At 43.9% G+C, this 18,828-nt stretch overlaps 1 protein-coding gene across 1 annotated transcript in view; it reads right to left on the bottom strand.

Annotated features, from left to right (window-relative positions):
* LOC140739474 (uncharacterized) overlaps positions 1 to 18,828 on the bottom strand; it is a 40,687-nt gene that overhangs the window by 16,248 nt on the left and 5,611 nt on the right. The window contains exons 3-4 of the mRNA XM_073067810.1: positions 6,258 to 6,395; positions 3,595 to 3,726 (exon numbers count right to left, since the gene is read on the bottom strand). Of these exons, the coding sequence (XP_072923911.1) occupies positions 3,595 to 3,726; positions 6,258 to 6,395 (270 nt within the window). The remainder of the gene's footprint in view (positions 1 to 3,594; positions 3,727 to 6,257; positions 6,396 to 18,828) is intronic.

Raw genomic sequence — 18,828 nt, 5'->3', positions numbered from 1 at the left:
GGAGACCAGGTTACTGGCACTGAGCATGGGTCTGTGGTGCAGAAGGGAAAAGGGGAGAAGAGGGGAGCGGTAGTGATAAGGGGCTCAATAGTCAGAGGAACAGACAGGAGATTCTGTGGACATAAACGTGACGCCAGCATGGTATGTTGCCTCCCATGTGCCAGGGTCAGGGATGTCTCAGGTCACGTCCACAGCATTTTGGAGGGGGAGGGGGAGCAGCCAGAGGCCGTGATACATATTAGTATTGTAGGGCTCTCAGTAACATTAACTGTAGTGTTAACTGTTCAGGCTAACAAAATGGCTTCTCTGTATTGTTATAATGAAATGGCTTCTCTGTAATGTTACTTAATGCTGTAATGAGTTTCTGTGTCTGGTATGTTTGGGTTATAACTGCCGATAAGGGGGGAACTAACCAATGGAGAATTGTTATGCTATCTTGTATGTGTGAGCTGAGCGGGAGTTCACGGTCTTTTTCGGGAGGCGAGCAAGGAGGATGGACGTGTGAGTAGAGGACAGCGGTTCCAGGGCGGCGGATACTGAACGTTGGTGGTTCGGACAGTGACCGAAGGCTCGGAAGGTCGTGGATGGAACCGGAGGCGTGAGCTCAAATGTATTAAAATATTATGTGCACAAACTGATAAAATTTATTTATTTGGCACCTTCAGGTTATCTGTTTCTACTAACCCATCACCAAGAGATATCTATAAAGTTGCAATTATTTACCCGCCTTTGGTGTATTGTCTGATATTTGTGTTGCGAGCGTGTACGGGGGGGCGGCATTACACCGTATTTACACCGAAGTATTGAACTACTGGCGGGGCAACGGTGGTTCACCCTAGGCGAACGGGGCAAAATTGGATGCTACAGTATCAATGACATAGGAAGGAAAAGCAAAGAGGTCCTGAAGAGATAATTGAGAGAGCTAGGCGGAAAGCTGAGAAGCAGGACCTCCCGGGTAGTAATTTCTGGATTGATACCTGTGAGGGTAAAATAAGGATGATTTGAAAGATAATGCGTGGCTGACAAGTTGGTGCAGGGGGCAGGGCTTCAGGTTCTTGGATCATTGGGTAAGTATGACTGTACAAAAGTGACCGGTTGCACCTGAACCCAAGGGGGACCAATATTCTCGCAGGCAGGCTTGTTAGAGCTGTTGAGGAGGCTATAAACTAATTTGGTGGGGGGGTGGGAAGTGAAATGAAGGGACTCAGGATAGGACAGATGGTAAAAAAGCAGAGATAGCATGCAGATGATAGGACAAAATTGCAGCCAGCAGAGTGAGTATCAGTACATTAGGGATGCAGAATCAAGAAGGGTAGCAAATATAGTACTCAGTGTCTTCTTAATGCACAGAGTATAAGAAATACGATGGATGATCTTATTGCACTTTTACAGATTGTCAGGTATGATGTTGTGGCCATCACTGAAACGTGGCTGGAGCATGGTTGTAGTTGGGAGCTGAATGTCCATGGTTACACATTGTATCGGAGGGATAGGAAGGTAGGCAGAGGGAGTGGAATGGCTCTGTTGGTAAAGAGTGGCATCAAAACATTAGAAGGATGTGACATAGGATCAGGGGAGGTTAAATCTCTGTGGGTTGATTATATGCAGTTATATATATATATATATATAGGCCTCTAAATATTAGCTGGCATATGGACTACACAATACAATGTGAAATAGAAAAGGCGAGTCAAAAGGGCAATGTTATGATAATCATGGGAAATTTTAACATATAGGTAGATTGGGAAGATCAGGTTGGCAATGGTACTCAAGAGAGTGAATTTGTTGAATGCCAACAAGATGGCTTTTTAGAGCAGTTTGTCGTTGAGCCTACTAAGGGATCAGCTATACTGGATTGGGTGTTATGTAATGAGCCAGAGGCAATTAGGGAGCTTAAGGTAAAAGAACCCTTGGGAGTCAGTGATAACAATATGATTGAGTTCAACTTAAAATTTGATAGGGAGAAAGTAAAGTCTGATGTAGCATTATTTCAGTGGAGTAAGGGAAATTACAGCGGTATGAGAGAGGAGTTGGCCAAAGTAAATTGGAAGGAGCTGCTGACAGGGATGTCAGCACAGCAGCAACTCTGTAAGTTTCTGGGAAAAATGAGGAAGGTGCAGGATAGATGTATTCCAAAAATAAAGTAATACTCAAATGTAAGATAGTGCAACCATGGCTAACCAGTTAGCCTGACCTCAGTGGTTAGGAAGATGTTGGAGTCAATTATTAAAGATGAGATTATGGAGTACTTGGTGACACAGGACAAGATAAGACAAAGTCAGCATGGTTTCCTTGAGGGAAAATCTTGCCTGACGAATCTGTTCTAATTCTTTGAGGTGATTACAAGTAGGGCAGATAAAGGGGTTTCAGTGGATTGTATATTTGGACTTTCAGAAGGCCTTTGATAAGGTGCCACAGACGCTGCTTACCAAGTTAAGAGCCTCAAGTATTACAGAAAAGTTGCTAGCATGGTTAGAGTATTAGCCGATTGCTAGGAGGCAGTGAGTGGGAGTAAAAGGATCCTTTTCTGGTTAGTTGCCAGTGACAGGTGGTGTTCCACAGAGGTTGTTGTTTAGCACCGCTTCTTTTTATGCTGTATATCAATGATTTAGATGATGGAATAGATGGCTTTGTTGCCAAGTTTGCAGATGATACGAAGATTGGTGGAGGGGCAGGTAGTGTTGAGGAAACAGGAAGGCTGCAGAAGGACTTAGGCAGATTTGGAGAATTGGCAAGAAAGTGGCAAATGAAATACATTGTTGGAAAATACATGGTTATGCACTTTGTTAGTAGAATTAAATGTGCAGACTATTTTCTAAACAAGGAGAAAATCTAAGGTGCAAAGAGGCTTGCGAGTCCTCGTGCAGAACAACCTAAAGGTTAACTTGCAGCTAGAGTCTGTGGTGAGGAATGCAAATGCAATATTAGCATTCATTTCAAGAGGTCTAGTATATAAGAGCAGGGATGTGATGCTGAGGCTTTATAAGGCACTGGTGAGGTCTTGCCTTGAGTATTGTGAACAGTTTTGGGCTCCTCATCTAAGAAAAGATGCGCTGGCATTGGAGAGGGTTCAGAGGAGGTTCACAAGGATGATTCCGGTAATGAAAGGGTTATCATATGAGGAACATTTGATGGCTCTGGGCCCGTACTCAAAGGAATTGAGAAGGATGGGGGTGGGATCTCATGAATGTTGAAAGGCTTAGACAGAATGGATGCAGAAAGGATTTTTTCCATGATGGGGGAATCTAGGACAAGAGGGCACAGCCTCAGGATACAGGGGTGTCCACTTAAGACAGATACACGGAGAAATTTCTTTAGCCAGAGGGTGGTGAACTTGTGGAACTTATTTACCACAGGCAGCTCTGGAGGCCAGGTCATTGGGTCTATTTAAGGCAGAGATTGATAGGTTCTTGATTGGCCACAGCATCAAAGGTTACTGTGCGAAGGCTGGGGAGTGGGGCTGAGGAGGGGAGAAAGGGATCAGACATGATTGAATGGCGGAGCAGACTTGATGGGCCAAATAGCCTAATTCTGCTCCCATGTCTCATGGTCTAATTAACACAGACTCGATGGTACAGTTTGTGTTTAAAATACCTTCAAATGCAACTTCTTATATTTCTGGCTCAATTCCACTTTGATGATGTTGCCTTGAATAACAGGTGGTTTTGCTTTGTAACACCTCACCATGGCTTGAGCGTCTGCACTGTTGTACATCTCCACAAATCCCTTAAAGCAGATGCACAATACACTCAGGTAAATATCAGGAAATTGTTTAATACGAGGATAATGTCTGGATTTTTTTTATCATTTTACATCTCCAAATACAAGCAGCAATAACAAATGTAACTTAAGCGATGAAAATCACACCATGCTGTATGACTGCCTACTTTTAGACAGTAGGCTTACAAGCTGTGGCATTGACACCAAAATAATGATGATGGAAGAAATAAGTTACATTTGCAAGGCCAATTTATTTCAAGCTTCTAAACCGAATGACCAGCACGGAAATTCTAAATCATGCTAACTTATTACTTCTGAATTGAATCAACACTGGAGGCTACAGCCATTTCTAAAACTTGTGGATTCAAGGCAGAAAAGGCCACCTCCAAAATTACAAGATGTTTATTTCTTTTGTTGGAATGTTACCATCTGATGAAGGAGCAAGAACTAAACTAAAAAAAACACAGTCCAAATCGACAGTTTTCTTTGAAGTTCAGAGGACATTATCAAAATGGATCAAGGTTGCCCTCCAGACACATTGCAACTGAAAACTAACAGGTGACATGAAAAGAAATGGCTGTCAAGGACCAAGGAGGCAAGTGCAATATCATTTAGTGATCATATCACATTTCTTCTGAAAAATAAACTACGTAGAGTGCAAAAATCACAATGTGAAATACTCCAAATGAGTGGTTTAATAAGACAATGGAGAAGTATACTTAGACAGGTTCATTTCAAGAGTCATTGTCATAGGACATGATTTTGATTATCATTACTCTCACTTCTTTTATGATTGTTTTCAATGTGTAACATTACAGTGTCAATGAATTACTTTCCCCTTTAGTCACCTGATCAAGATGTCAAGATGTTGCCATCATTAAGCAAAGCCACATCTCCCTTACCAAAAATTGTAGCACCAATTAAGCTAATATGATCAAAGTAATACAAGTATGAAGATTAATCTTTTTCCTAAAACAGATAGCTTTAGGATGACACAACTTGTTTCAAGCTAGAAATATTTATATATAACGTTTATATGACAAATAAAATTTAATTATTTAAGCAAAATTTTTTGCTCAATTTATTCTATTAGATTCACAGCCATTCTGGAAAATGTCTTGCCATAATTATCTCTTTTTTATTTACTCATGTGATGGGCACACCACAAGCAAATCTACATTTATTCCCTATCTTTAGAATGTGATATGCTGCCTTCTTGAATTAATGCAGTTCTTGTGATGGAGTGTTACTGAGTGGAGAGTTGCAGGATTTAGTCTCTGTGATAAAGAAGATACAGTTATACGTTTTCAAGTCAGAAAGAAGTATAGCGTATGGAGAATTACTGCTGATTACCCTGCTGCTCTCACACACATTGGAGGTACTGTGGAATTCACTTTTCCTTTGCTATCTGTAGCTGGTGCACAATGCAGTTAGGAGGGATTGGTGGATGCAGATTGCACAGGTTGGCCAGGCTGCTTTATCCTGGATGCTGTTATTACGATGGAGCTGCTCTCTTCTAGGCACACGTGGACAAACTGTGTGCAATGAAAAGGATTTGTATAATCACAGCATTCGACTATTTCAGCTGCTAAACCTAAAAGTAATCTTTTCTTGTAGATGTGTGCTGGTCTTTGTCCTTCAACAAACCTTTAAATGAGTTTGAATACAAATCTGAGATAAACTTTCACTAATTTATTAATCCTTCTCTTAACTATGCAAGAGTGAGAGGGAGACATAGAGGGTACTGCAGAATGCCATTGTTGTGTCTTATTTCTATAAATCATGTCACCACAAGGCCAATGTTTACTGCACATACCGAGTTATCCCTTACTGAGTGGCCTGCTTGACCACTTCAGAGATGCAGCATATTGTGGTGGTCTGGAAGTGAAAGTCAGACAGACTGCGTAACAGTAGCAGATTTCCTTCCCAAAAGGACATCTGTAAACTAGAACAGTTTTTACAGCAATCTTGTTTCACAGCCACCACCACTTGCGATTCCACATTAAATTAAGCAAATCTAATTCCCCAGCTGCTATGGGTAGATATGAACTTATTTCCCTGAATGATTGTGCATGCTTCTCTCTGTAACATTCAGCAATATACCACAGTGTGACCATATGCAATAGATGTAGAGTTTCCCCTTTTCTAAGTTTAGGAGAGTATTCCAGACATTATAGCAAGTCTGTTATAGCCTTTGTTACAGTGAAATTATTTGAAATAAAATTCATTAGCACTTAATAGTCCAAATCACAGTCGTAAAGCTTGATTTAAATCAACAAAGTTACACAAGTTGCATAATTTACAATGTAAATCTACAACAGTTGATTTTTTTGACTCGTGTATCTTCAGTTAGCTAGATATCAGATGGTAAACTTCCAGCTTACTATTCTATCTAAATTTCTAAACTGCATTTCTGCACTACGTTTCGCTGTTAACAAAAGCTTAGTTTCAGGTGTGTAGACTGAAAAAATGGACATTGTGCTTTTATGCAATGATACAATAGATTTAATTCCAGGTTAGTCAAACCTTGTGCTTACCTCACCCTTTCCTTTGATTAGCAAAATATTACTGATCTTCCCAAAGAGTTTAGCTAGATGAATTAAATCAGCATTCGTACATCGGCCTGGTACCAAGTCACCAACGTAGACTACACATCCAGGTTCTCCAGTTTTATTCTGGGACCAAAAAAAATGCTCAGTCAGAATGATACTTGTAATAATGCATGATCTACTGAATCTGTGTAATATTCATCACTTATAGTACAGTACTCACACTGCATTAAAGGTCAGTTCTATAGTCAGTTCACACGGCACTACATAAGGACAATATACTTAAAATATTAGCATTCATTGATACTTTTTATACTCAAATACCTTCTCAGAAATTTTCAGTTAATGCGTGAATCTTACCAGTATATAACATCTTTGCAGTTAACCATGCATTTTACCACCCGCCCATCCCAATCCTGTCCACTGCTTTACAGGTGCTGAGACATACAGTTAAGGGAACTTATAAAATATTATTTTTAATAGTTCACTAGGCACATAAATTCACATATAGTTCACATTTATAGAAAGGAAATTTGTTTTTATTAAACAAATATATAATGTGAGGACTTACGTTGTCACTACTGTGCCTTTTTCACATGTTTGTATTATACAGTTGGCCCTCATCCACAAGGGATTGGTTCCGGGACCCGTCACGGATACCAAAAAACGCGGATGCTCAAGTCCCTTATTCAACCTGTCTCAATGTGGTGGACCTTAGGACCCAGCAGAACCCCAGACCTTATCTAACCTGTCTCAATGCGGTGGACCTTAGGACCCAGCAGAACCCCAGACCTTATCTAACCTGTCTCAGTGCGGTGGCCATTAGGACCCAGCAGAACCCCAGACCTTATCTAACCTGTCTCAATGCGGTGGCCATTAGGATTCAGCAGAACCCCAGACCTTATCTAACCTGTCTCAGTGCGGTGGACCTTAGGACCCAGCAGAACCCCAGACCTTATCTAACCTGTCTCAATGCGGTGGCCATTAGGATTCAGCAGAACCCCAGACCTTATCTAACCTGTCTCAGTGCGGTGGATCTTAGGACCCAGCAGAACCCCAGACCTTATCTAACCTGTCTCAGTGCGGTGGACCTTAGGACCCAGCAGAACCCCAGACCTTATCTAACCTGTCTCAATGCGGTGGACCTTAGGACCCAGCAGAACCCCAGACCTTATCTAACCTGTCTCAGTGCGGTGGCCATTAGGATTCAGCAGAACCCCAGACCTTATCTAACCTGTCTCAGTGCGGTGGCCATTAGGATTCAGCAGAACCCCAGACCTTATCTAACCTGTCTCAGTGCGGTGGATCTTAGGACCCAGCAGAACCCCAGACCTTATCTAACCTGTCTCAGTGCGGTGGACCTTAGGACCCAGCAGAACCCCAGACCTTATCTAACCTGTCTCAATGCGGTGGACCTTAGGACCCAGCAGAACCCCAGACCTTATCTAACCTGTCTCAGTGCGGTGGCCATTAGGACCCAGCAGAACCCCAGACCTTATCTAACCTGTCTCAGTGCGGTGGACCTTAGGACCCAGCAGAACCCCAGACCTTATCTAACCTGTCTCAGTGCGGTGGACCTTAGGACCCAGCAGAACCCCAGACCTTATCTAACCTGTCTCAGTGCGGTGGACATTAGGACCCAGCAGAACCCCAGACCTTATCTATCCTGTCTCAGTGCGGTGGACCTTAGGACCCAGCAGAACCCCAGACCTTATCTAACCTGTCTCAGTGCAGTGGACCTTAGGACCCAGCAGAACCCCAGACCTTATCTAACCTGTCTCAGTGCGGTGGACCTTAGGACCCAGCAGAACCCCAGACCTTATCTAACCTGTCTCAGTGCGGTGGACCTTAGGACCCAGCGGAACCCCAGACCTTATCTAACCTGTCTCAATGCGGTGGACCTTAGGACCCAGCAGAACCCCAGACCTTATCTAACCTGTCTCAGTGCGGTGGACCTTAGGACCCAGCAGAACCCCAGACCTTATCTAACCTGTCTCAGTGCGGTGGACCTTAGGACCCAGCAGAACCCCAGACCTTATCTAACCTGTCTCAGTGCGGTGGACATTAGGACCCAGCAGAACCCCAGACCTTATCTAACCTGTCTCAATGCGGTGGACCTTAGGACCCAGCAGAACCCCAGACCTTATCTAACCTGTCTCAGTGCGGTGGACATTAGGACCCAGCAGAACCCCAGACCTTATCTAACCTGTCTCAGTGCGGTGGACATTAGGACCCAGCAGAACCCCAGACCTTATCTAACCTGTCTCAGTGCGGTGGACCTTAGGACCCAGCAGAACCCCAGACCTTATCTAACCTGTCTCAGTGCGGTGGACCTTAGGACCCAGCAGAACCCCAGACCTTATCTAACCTGTCTCAGTGCGGTGGACATTAGGACCCAGCGGAACCCCAGACCTTATCTAACCTGTCTCAATGCGGTGGACCTTAGGACCCAGCAGAACCCCAGACCTTATCTAACCTGTCTCAGTGCGGTGGCCATTAGGACCTGGCGGCAGAGATCTGAATCCGCAGTGTTTCTGTTCATGAAAATAATCACAATCACAATTGAAAATAAAGTGGAAATAATAAAGTGATTGGAAATAGGTGAAACGCCATCGGTCATTGGATAAGCGTGAGGCTACGTCGGTCAACGATCAGAACAATTTTAAAGGATAAAGTGAGACAGGCCCTGCCCCAATGAAAGCTACAATTATTACAAAGCAATGCAGTGGTTTAATTATTAGGTTTTGGGGTTTTGAGTTTTTGATCCTCCACATCAACCCGGCCAGAAGGAGAGCGCACTTGAAAGCAGTCTGTCGCTGGATCGCACTCGGGAACTTCCGTTCCCAAGCCCGCGCTGAAACATACGTTAAGTGTTTTATATGCACAGAAAGGTAAAATATATACTATATACTAAGACAAACATTTGACTGACGCTAAATAATACCATATGTACCTGTTCTGACTTACTTAGTAAGAGAACTTACGATTTTTTTCGATCCCAATCCACCGTAACCTACGCACATCCTCCCATGTACTTTAAATCAACTCTAGATTACTTATAATACCTAATACAATGTAAATGCTATGTAAAATAGTTATTATACTGCATTGTTAAGGGAATAATGACAAGAAAAAGAAGTCTGTACATGCTCAAACAACAAGTGCTAGAAGAGCACTTCTGGGTTTTCTCGATTCGCAGTTGGTTGAATTCACGGATGCGGAACTCATGGATAAGGAGGGCCGACTGTACTTGCAGCAACAAAAACATTGATGCTATCATAAAATATTTTTTGTATTATTGAAAATATGATAAAGTTCCAGAGGTGACTAGTAGGGGTGGTGGGGGGGGGGGGGGGGGCTAAAGATGTTAGTATGCCAGTGATTTTTTTCGTTCTCCCATATACATCAATGTGGATTGTATAGTGAGTACATTTGACAAATTTAGATATATTTTAATGACAATTTTTGATGTCTTGACCCAGCAAAATGAATAGCAACTGCCTTGCATTACACAAATGCACACTAAGGCCATGAGTTTTCAACTAAGACGGTCTGCAGAAAATACCCGCCACCTGTACATACTTTGCATTAAAAGCTAGTTATCTTTTAAACAATTAATTTCCCTGTTTAGAGGGAAATACTATTAAATAGTTCAGAAAATCATTGGCTGAATAATGATGTTATAGCCATAATATTTTATCACATCATATTATTATAAACTATACAATTCAATTAGGTAATTCCAAGAGCTGACAGTATCCTGTAGCTCAACGTACAAAGATGAAAGTCAAGATGCTATAAAGTAGCATAAAGTCTAATTTGAAAATTCAGAATGTTTAATTAAGTCTACTACTCGGCGAAAAAGAGTCCATCCAAGACCCCTTCTTCTACCTCTCCACTGAAGTTATGTGCAAAATTCCAATAACAACTGCTATAGACAGGAACACAAAGTTAAACAAATTAGATTCAAATGATTTTGTTCATTTACAGTCTATCAGAACAACATGGCAGCACACACTGGATTAATTCCTCTGTCAATATCTATTAAGAACTAATACAGGTGTCCCCCGCTTTACGAATGTTTGCTTTACACTGCTTCGCTTTTACAAAAGACCTACATTAGTAACCACACAAACACAAAGTACACTGCAGATGCTGTGGTCAAATCAACACATACAAAAGTTGGATGAACTCAGCAGGTCGGGCAGCATTTGTTGAAATGAGCAGACAACATTTTGGGCCGGGACCCTTCGTCAGGACTGAAGAAGGAGGGGGCAGGGGCCCTATAAAGAAGGTGGGGAGGGTGGAAGGTGCCAGGAGAAAAACCAATCAGAGGAAAGATCAAGGGGTGGAGGAGGGGAAGCAGGGAGGGGATAGGCAGGAAAAGTGAAGAAGGAATGTAAGGGGAAAGCACTATGGGTAGTAGAAGAAGGCAGAATCATGAGAGAGGTGATAGGCAGCTGGAAGAGGAGGCAGAGTGAAAGTGGGATGGGGGAAGGGAGAGGGAGGGAATTACCAGAAGTTGGAGAATTCGATGTTCATACCAAGGGGCTGGAGACTACCCAGACGGTATATAAGGTGTTGCTCCTCCAACCTGAGTTTGGCTTCATTATGGCAGTAGAGGAGGCCATGTATGGACATATCCGAATGGGAATGTGAAGCAGAGTTGAAGTGGGTGTGTGGTAAACTATGTATACCTGTCTGGACACGCCCCTCTGCTGACTGCTCTGGTGGCTCCTCCCACAGACCCCTGTATAAAGGCGATTGGGGCACTGCTTCCCCCCCCCCTCAGACTTCAACATGTTGTGCTCCCTTTTCGCTGTTGATAAAAGCCTATCGTTCACTTCCAGTTTCCTAGAGTTATTGATGGTGCATCAGGGTGGCAACCAGGAGATCCTGTCTGTTGTGGCGGATGGAGCGGAGGTGCTCGATGAAGCAGTCTCCCAATCTGCATCGGGTCTCGCCGATGTAGAGGAGGCCGCACCGGATGCAATAGATTACCCCAACAGACTCACAAGAGAAGTGTTGCCTCACCTGGAAGGACTGTTTGGGGCCCTGAATGGTGGTAAGAGAGGAGGTATAGGGACAGGTGTAGCACTTACGCTTGCAGGGATAAGTACCAGGTGGGAGATCTGTGGGGAGGGACGTGTGGACCAGGCAGTCACAGAGGGAACGATCCCTGCAAAAAGCAGAGAGGGAAAGATATGCTTAGTGGTGGGGTCTCCGCAACTTCCGCCACCTTCTGTCTCTTTGGCCTGTTCTGTTATTCACATTGAGCTAGTATTGGAGTATAAAAGTTGCATTGTTTGCTGTGTAACCAAAACTATGTAGTCAGCTTTGAACTTGCTATTTGCTATGCATATATCCAATTTAGTAGGAAAATGAAATCTTAAGAATGTAGAAGACAATGGTGTGTTAATGAGAGGTAGCTAAGAGATGTAGATTAGAACATGATTAAGTCAATAGGTAGAAACAATAGTGGTGGATGTACTTGTGATACGCAACTATAGACCGATTGGATATGCTAATACAACTAAACCAGGAGATTGCTATAAAAAATGCTATGTACAAGGATTGGTGGGCAATCGGCGACTAGCTCAATGACTGTCTCAGCTTTGATTTGCAAATTAAAGTTTAACCCTTCTTGAATCTTCTGCATCTCCTGGTCGTTTGTGGGGCACGAGAAACCACGACAAAATTGGCAACCGCGGCAGGACCGGAAAGAGACCCGCGGAAAGGAAACGGCAGATTGGGGACACTTCCCAGTCCTCTAGGGACCCCCACAAGGCTAACAGAATTAAGGGTGCACCCAAATATAAGGTAAGCGCTTTTTGCGACAATTTGGACTAAGAATTCTGTTGGTTTTGGGGAGGTCTTGGAGTCTCAGAAGTGTGGAACCACTGCTGAAGGGTCTCTCCGGTCCAAAGAATCTGGCAGAATTGGGGGTTAACAGGAGGCTCAGAGGATTGATCAAGAACACTGCAGTGAGGGTAAGTACAAATAAGCTAATAAGAAGTTAAGTGAAGAAAAATTCCACGTGGTGTTGGTAAGTCCCTGTGGATACCGCTTCGTATGAAACAAAGGTCTGAATGGGCAGGGAAAGGGAACACAGAGAAAATCCTCGTGGATACTGCCTTAAGAGATAAGGGTCTGAACAGACGAGGTGCAAAGAGAAAGTTCTGTGGATACCGCTCTGAATAGAGGTCTGTACGGGCAGAACAGAATAGGAAACAAGGACAGTCCAATATATAGTTTAAAGTGCTGGTAGATAGACGATAGACTAGGCATAGAATTAGAGTAAATAATATTATCCAGTAAACGAACTGTGAATCTCTGAAATACCTTAAAAAGAGAGAACAACATGACAGGTAAAGGAATGGCAGTAGAGATTCTGAGCAAAAAAAAATCCCGGTAAATAAATATGAGATCACAAAAACTTCAGAAAAATGGGAAAAGAGAACCAAAAACCTGGTCACAAAATGGCCAAGAGAAGGAACGTTTGATGTAAGCTTGTGCAAAGAAATGGAGGCACTAATTAAAAATTACAAACCAAAAGATAAATCTAAGAAAAGAGGGCAAAAAAGAGAATGAGAAATGGAAGTGCTAAAACTCTTCAGAACGGAGGAAGGCTGAAGAGGACAGGTAGAATATTGATTACAAGCGAGGAAGACACTAAGGTGCTGGAGAAACAGCCTGTTAGAGAGAGAGGAAGGTACAGTGAGAAGCTGGCTTCAGCTCCATACCCAGATGCGAAAGAAACAGAAAAGCCCCCTCCCTATAATGAGGAAGGAACCCCTAAGCAGTGCCCCCTGCTGACGGGAACAGTAAACATGCAGGGAGAAGTACAAGTTTGGGATAATGAGGAGGAACAAAGACAATACCAGAAGGAAAAAGCGGTGATATGGAAGGAGATACAGGCAGAAAGGATAAAGGTGGAACAGGCAAAGAGAGAAATGAAAGAAGAGATTGAACGGATGAAATACTTGAGAGAGGAAAAGGAGTATGAGGAGTATCGGTTATACCACAGAAATAAACAGACTAGAAAAGAAAGTGGCTCATCAGGGCAGGAAGAGATGAGGCATTCAAGAGGAAGTGGAAAAAAGATAGGAGATGAGGGTCTTGAAGAAACACAAGACAGAAGGGAATCAAGCACGAGTAAGGATCATGAGGAGTCCCTGCCACAGGTGTACAGACACGGACAGGAAGAAAGAGAAGGTGACTCATTGGAGGAGCAAGAGTTAAGTGGAGAGAGAGAGGATGCGAGAATTTGTGGGGAAGAGGTAGGAGGCAGAAGCCTAGAAGAGCAGAAGGAGGCGGTAGGGGAGCAACTTGCGGAAGTAGAGAGAGAGCTAGATAAGTTACTGAGAGGGGATTGCCAGAGGAGATGCGAAAAATACTCCAGGGGCCAACCAAGTATTGAATCAAGACAGAAAGGAAGGACTCCACAGGGAGACTGAGGGAAGAAGAGGACCCCAGAGAAATTTGTGTGGGAGGCAGTAAAGACATACCCTGAGACAGATGGGGAGTCAGGCGAGGAGGAGAGCCAGGGCAGGTGGGAAGAAGGAGGAAGAATGATGCCGTTGTTAGTTAAAGGATCAGGACAAGTGCAGTATATCCCTTGGGGATCCCAGGACCTAGAAGGGCTGAAAAACACTCTGCCCAATCTACATGAAGGAGCAGGGAAATGGATTAGAGCCTTTGAAGAAGAAACGGCGGGACGATTATTGGCTATGGGAGATTTGAAGGCACTATTGATAAGGTTGATGGGAACCTCCAAATTTAACAAACTAATGGAAATGGCTGGCATAGTAAACTCGAACGACCCGAGAACTGATGGAGACGGGTTTGACAGAGTGAGGCAGAGGGTATGGCAGGCCCTCAGGAAGCTTTATCCACCCAAAGTGGACCCCAAAGCCTTAAAGGGGGATCCACTGGGAGACACTGAAAACCCAGCAGCCTACGTAGAAAACCAGTTGAAAAGGTGGAGACTGGAGACTGAGCAAGAGGTGGAAAATAGCTTATTTATCACCACACTGTTCCGACATAGCATTTTGGATGCAATGCCTCCGCAAGTAAAATCCAAACTGGAGGAAGTGGTTGGGCTGACGTCAATGACCCCACAAGAATTTAGAGACCACCTAGTCCATGCGGTTGAGAAATACTGGAAAGACAAACGAAGGTTGGCTGAGCAGCAGGAAGAGGTGCAAAGAAAGTTAATACAAATTCAGCTCGAAGAACTCAGAAAGAAGGAAAAAGAGAAAAGCAAAAAGATGCTGCCAGCAACCACCGGTCCGAGTACAGCCATCAAACTGGATGAAGCACCGCTATATGGAGGAACCGATCATACTGTAAGACAAGGGCCGAAAAACCCCATGCCAATAATCAACGTCTTTGGAGGAGCATTCCCACAAATGCCCTATCAGGAACAGACTAAATTCAAACAGCCCAGACAGGACTGGAAGTCCCAAGGAGGGGGACAGAGGAGCTATGGGCAGAGGGGACCAGTGAGGAAACAGGGGGAAAGAGAGGTAGAGAGATTGTGCTGGGGATGTAATCAGCCAGGTCACATGAGAAGAGATTGTCCGTTTACACCATGGCCTGTCACACATCAGCAGGAACCGATAAGAAGGGAACTAAAGTTTAGCCAAGGACCAGCCCCCACAGGCCCAAGCAGACCTGTGAACCCCTATGCGAGGTATTAGGGGTGCCCCGAGAACTCGAGTGGGAAGGGACATTACCCAATGATAACAAGGGAGGCAGACAAGGAACCCATTGTTCAGGTTATGTTAGAAGGGCAACTGACACCAATGATGATAGATACTGGAGCCACGTACACTTGTGTACAGCCACAGTATGCCCTTCACCTTCCCATGTCAGGAAAGTTTATTAAGACGGTAGGGTTCTCGGGGAAAACACAGTTGACACAGTGCACAGCTCCAGTGCAGTTGAGAATGGGAAATAAAGGAATTGTTTTGCCGGTGCTAGTATTTAAAGGAAATCTGATTAATTTGTTAGGCAGAGATGCCTTATTGAAACTGGAATTAAAATTAGAATGCACCAGAAATGGGCTGAGTGTGGAAAGAGCAGGGGCTCAATTGATAGTGCGAGAAGACAAGAAGGCTAATGTCTTTTGGATAGGAGACATCGCAGATCAGATCAGGAAACCTGGGAAAAATGGAAAAAGGGCGTGCAGGCTATATTACCCAGGGCTGTAATGCCTAAATCTGAGCTACATTGTACAGTGATTTTTGACTAGACTCAGAACAGGGAGTTAGAGGAGAGATGGCACCTGGAGGCATGTACCCAGCAGCACCTGGAAGGGGAGGCTGTGATAATTGGAAAGCAAGGGGCAGCTTTACAAGTTAAGTGGAACACCTTTTTAGAAAAATGGTACAGGATACCGGAGGCTGCGCCCCACGTAACGTTGTTGGTAAACAAGGGATATCAGTCTAAAGACTTAGGACCCTTAGTTTAGTGTGCTGAAACCATAACAGTGTGGAGGAAAATCACGCCAGAGGTGTGGATATCAGGAGACAACAATTGCATTAAAATAATGGTAAGTGTAGATATGGTAGGGACAGTGAGAGAGGTCGAAATAACTCCCCAACCACACATGCCATTGCTGGGAAAGGAAAGAGGCCAGCAGAAAGATAGAAGGTTAGATGAGTTGCCATCTATTCTGTGGTCACAGCATGACACGGACGTAGGGAAAATAAAAACAGCTAGTCCGGTGGAAATAAGGCTGAAAAAAGGAGCAATTCCACCCAGGAGACCACAATACCCTCTAAGACCAGAAGCAGAAGAGGGAATAGCATCGACAGTGCAGGGGTTGCTTGAAATAGGAGTGCTTAAAAGAACAAACAGTCCATGCAATACCCCATTGCTGCCGGTCTTAAAAGCAGATAAATCTAAGTGGAGATTGGTGCATGATTTGCGAGCGGTAAATGATGTGGTAGAGGACTGGCCAGCGGTAGTCCCCAACCCACACACGCTTTTGACTAATGTTCCACCAGAAGCAAGTTACTTTTCAGTGATTGATTTGTGTTCGCCTTTCTTCAGCATTCCTCTAGCCGACCAGTGTCAGTATCTGTTTGCATTTACTTACAGAGGTGCTCAGTATACTTATACCAGAATGCCGCAAGGGTTTAAACATTCACCGCATGTTTTTAATCAGGTGTTGAAGGCAGACCTAGAGGGCATACCATTGGAAAGTTACAGTATGTGGATGACCTGTTGATTTGCTCCCACAGTAAGGAACAGTGTGAGCAGGACACTATAACTCTGTTAGAGAAGCTGGCACACGGAGGACATAAAGTATCCAAAAAGAAACTGCAATTTTGCACGCAGCAAGTAGAATACTTAGGCAGGGTAATATCCAAGGGAGTGAAGGCGATAGCACCAGATCAGATTCAGGCAATAACTAAGGCCCCAAAACCCCAGACTGTAGGGCAGATGATGACGTTTTTGGGAATGGCAGGGTACAGCTCAGATTGGATAGGAGAATATGCTGAGACTGTGGCACCTTTGAGAAAGATAATGAAAGAAGCAGGACATACAAATTTGAAGAACAGCTTACAGTGGAATGGAGAGGCGGAGATAGCTTTCAATACTATTAAGCAGGAATTGCAGTCAGCACCAGCATTAGCTTTGCCTGACTACGAGAAGGTTTTTCATTTGTATGTATCCAACCAACAGGAGTGTTATGTCACAGCGGTTCTAACACAAGAGACAGGCACAGGAAAAGCAAAGCAGCCAATAGCATACTACAGTACGAGACTAGATGAGGTGGCTCAGGGGTATCCACCCTGTTATCAGGGATTGGCGGCGCTGTACTATGCATATGAAAAGGCATAATCTGTAACCCTGGGCTATCCTGTGACTCTGTACACACGCCACAAAGTAGCAGAATTGCTGGAAAGAGGGAAATTTGTGCTGACGCCAGCCAGGATAGCAGCGTATCAGATGCTATTGACATTTCCAGACATAACTATACAGAGATGCACTACCAGTAATATAGTTGATTTTGTCCCTTTGGTCTACGAAGGAGAGCCCCATGATTGTGTAGGGAAGACGATGGCATTTGCCAAATTGAGAGCAGATTTACGATCAGAACCACTAGAGGATGCAGATAAAAAGGTTCTGTTCGTAGATGGCTCTTGTTATAGGGATTATGATGGAAATCATGCAGGGTTCTCAGTAGTGCAGCAGGATCAGTCGAGCTATAAGATTATTAGGTTGGAGTCCTGTCCCCAACCATGTTCCACCCAACTAGCGGAAATCAAAGCCCTGACAGCTACATGTGAAATGATGGAAGGTGAGAAAGTAGACATCTATACTGATTCGGCATATGCTCATGGAGTATGCCATTTGTTCGGGGCAGTGTGGAAACAGAGAGGTTTTTAAAAAAGTAGTGGAGATCCCATACAACATTGTCAGCAAATTCTAGACTTAATAAAAGCCATGATGAAACCTAAAGCATTGGCTATAGTAAAATGCCAGGCACATAAAAAGGGAAATGATGTAATAACAAAGGGAAATCAAGCTGCGGACGAGGCAGCCAGAAAAGCATCTGGATGTACATCAGCTGTCATTGCCCCCCAGGTAAGCTTAGCCCCAGAACCTGTGGTAGAAGACCTAATTGAAATACAAGGTAAGGCAATTTTGGCAGAACAGACAATGTGGAGACGAAGGGGGGCCAAGCAGAACCCGGAAGACTTGTGGAGCATGGAAGACGGTTTGTTGGTAGCGCCCACCGCTCTACTGACGATTCTGATTTCAGAAGCGCATGGGATTGACCATTGTGCAAGTGGGGAAGTGATAAAGAAAAAGGATGGTTTTTGGTCACCTTATTTACAGGCTTCAGTGGACTTTGTCTTGTCACAGTCCGAGGTATGCGCACAGAATGCAGGGTTCAGACATCAGTTATTTGACTGGTTAGAAAGCAGACTCGGAGGATGGGGAGCATGGCTGACTAAAATGGCAATAACTGTCAGTATTGTATTGCTGAGCTGTGCGCTTGTGCTGTGCTGTTTTCTTCCTTGTCTCAAGTCTCTTGTAGTACGTGCTGCAACCAAATAATTTCCGATGCTCGTGGCAATTACTGAAGCAAGCTTAGTGGAGAAAGAAACACCGAAAATGTATCGTTATAGCCTACAACACCTGCAGGATAAACAAGAGCAAAACGACAGTGTGGGAGTAGATTGTAAGGGCTTTGAGTTTTTTTTCCCTGTCTCGGGTACAAAGGGACAGGTTTTTGGCTCAGCGGCCCAGGGTAACAGGGAGAGAATACTTTGAGGTCTTGGCGCAGAAAATTATAGTTTAACCCGAGATTTGGGAATAAGTGCTTGAGGTTATTGGGGCTTTTGTGCGCGGACTCTTAGTCTTCTTTCTCTGTGTGAGACCCTATGGGTGTCAAAGGGGGGGATATATTGGAGTATAAAAGTTGCATTGTTTGCTGTGTAACCAAAACTATGTAGTCAGCTTTGATGTAGATTATGTAGTCTGAGTTTGCTATTTGCTATGCATGTATCCAATTTAGTAGGAGAAGACAATGGTGTGT

This window comes from Hemitrygon akajei, chromosome 15, assembly GCF_048418815.1.
Source record: "Hemitrygon akajei chromosome 15, sHemAka1.3, whole genome shotgun sequence".
Taxonomy (NCBI): domain Eukaryota; kingdom Metazoa; phylum Chordata; class Chondrichthyes; order Myliobatiformes; family Dasyatidae; genus Hemitrygon; species Hemitrygon akajei.
This window is presented reverse-complemented; position numbering and strand designations above follow the sequence as displayed.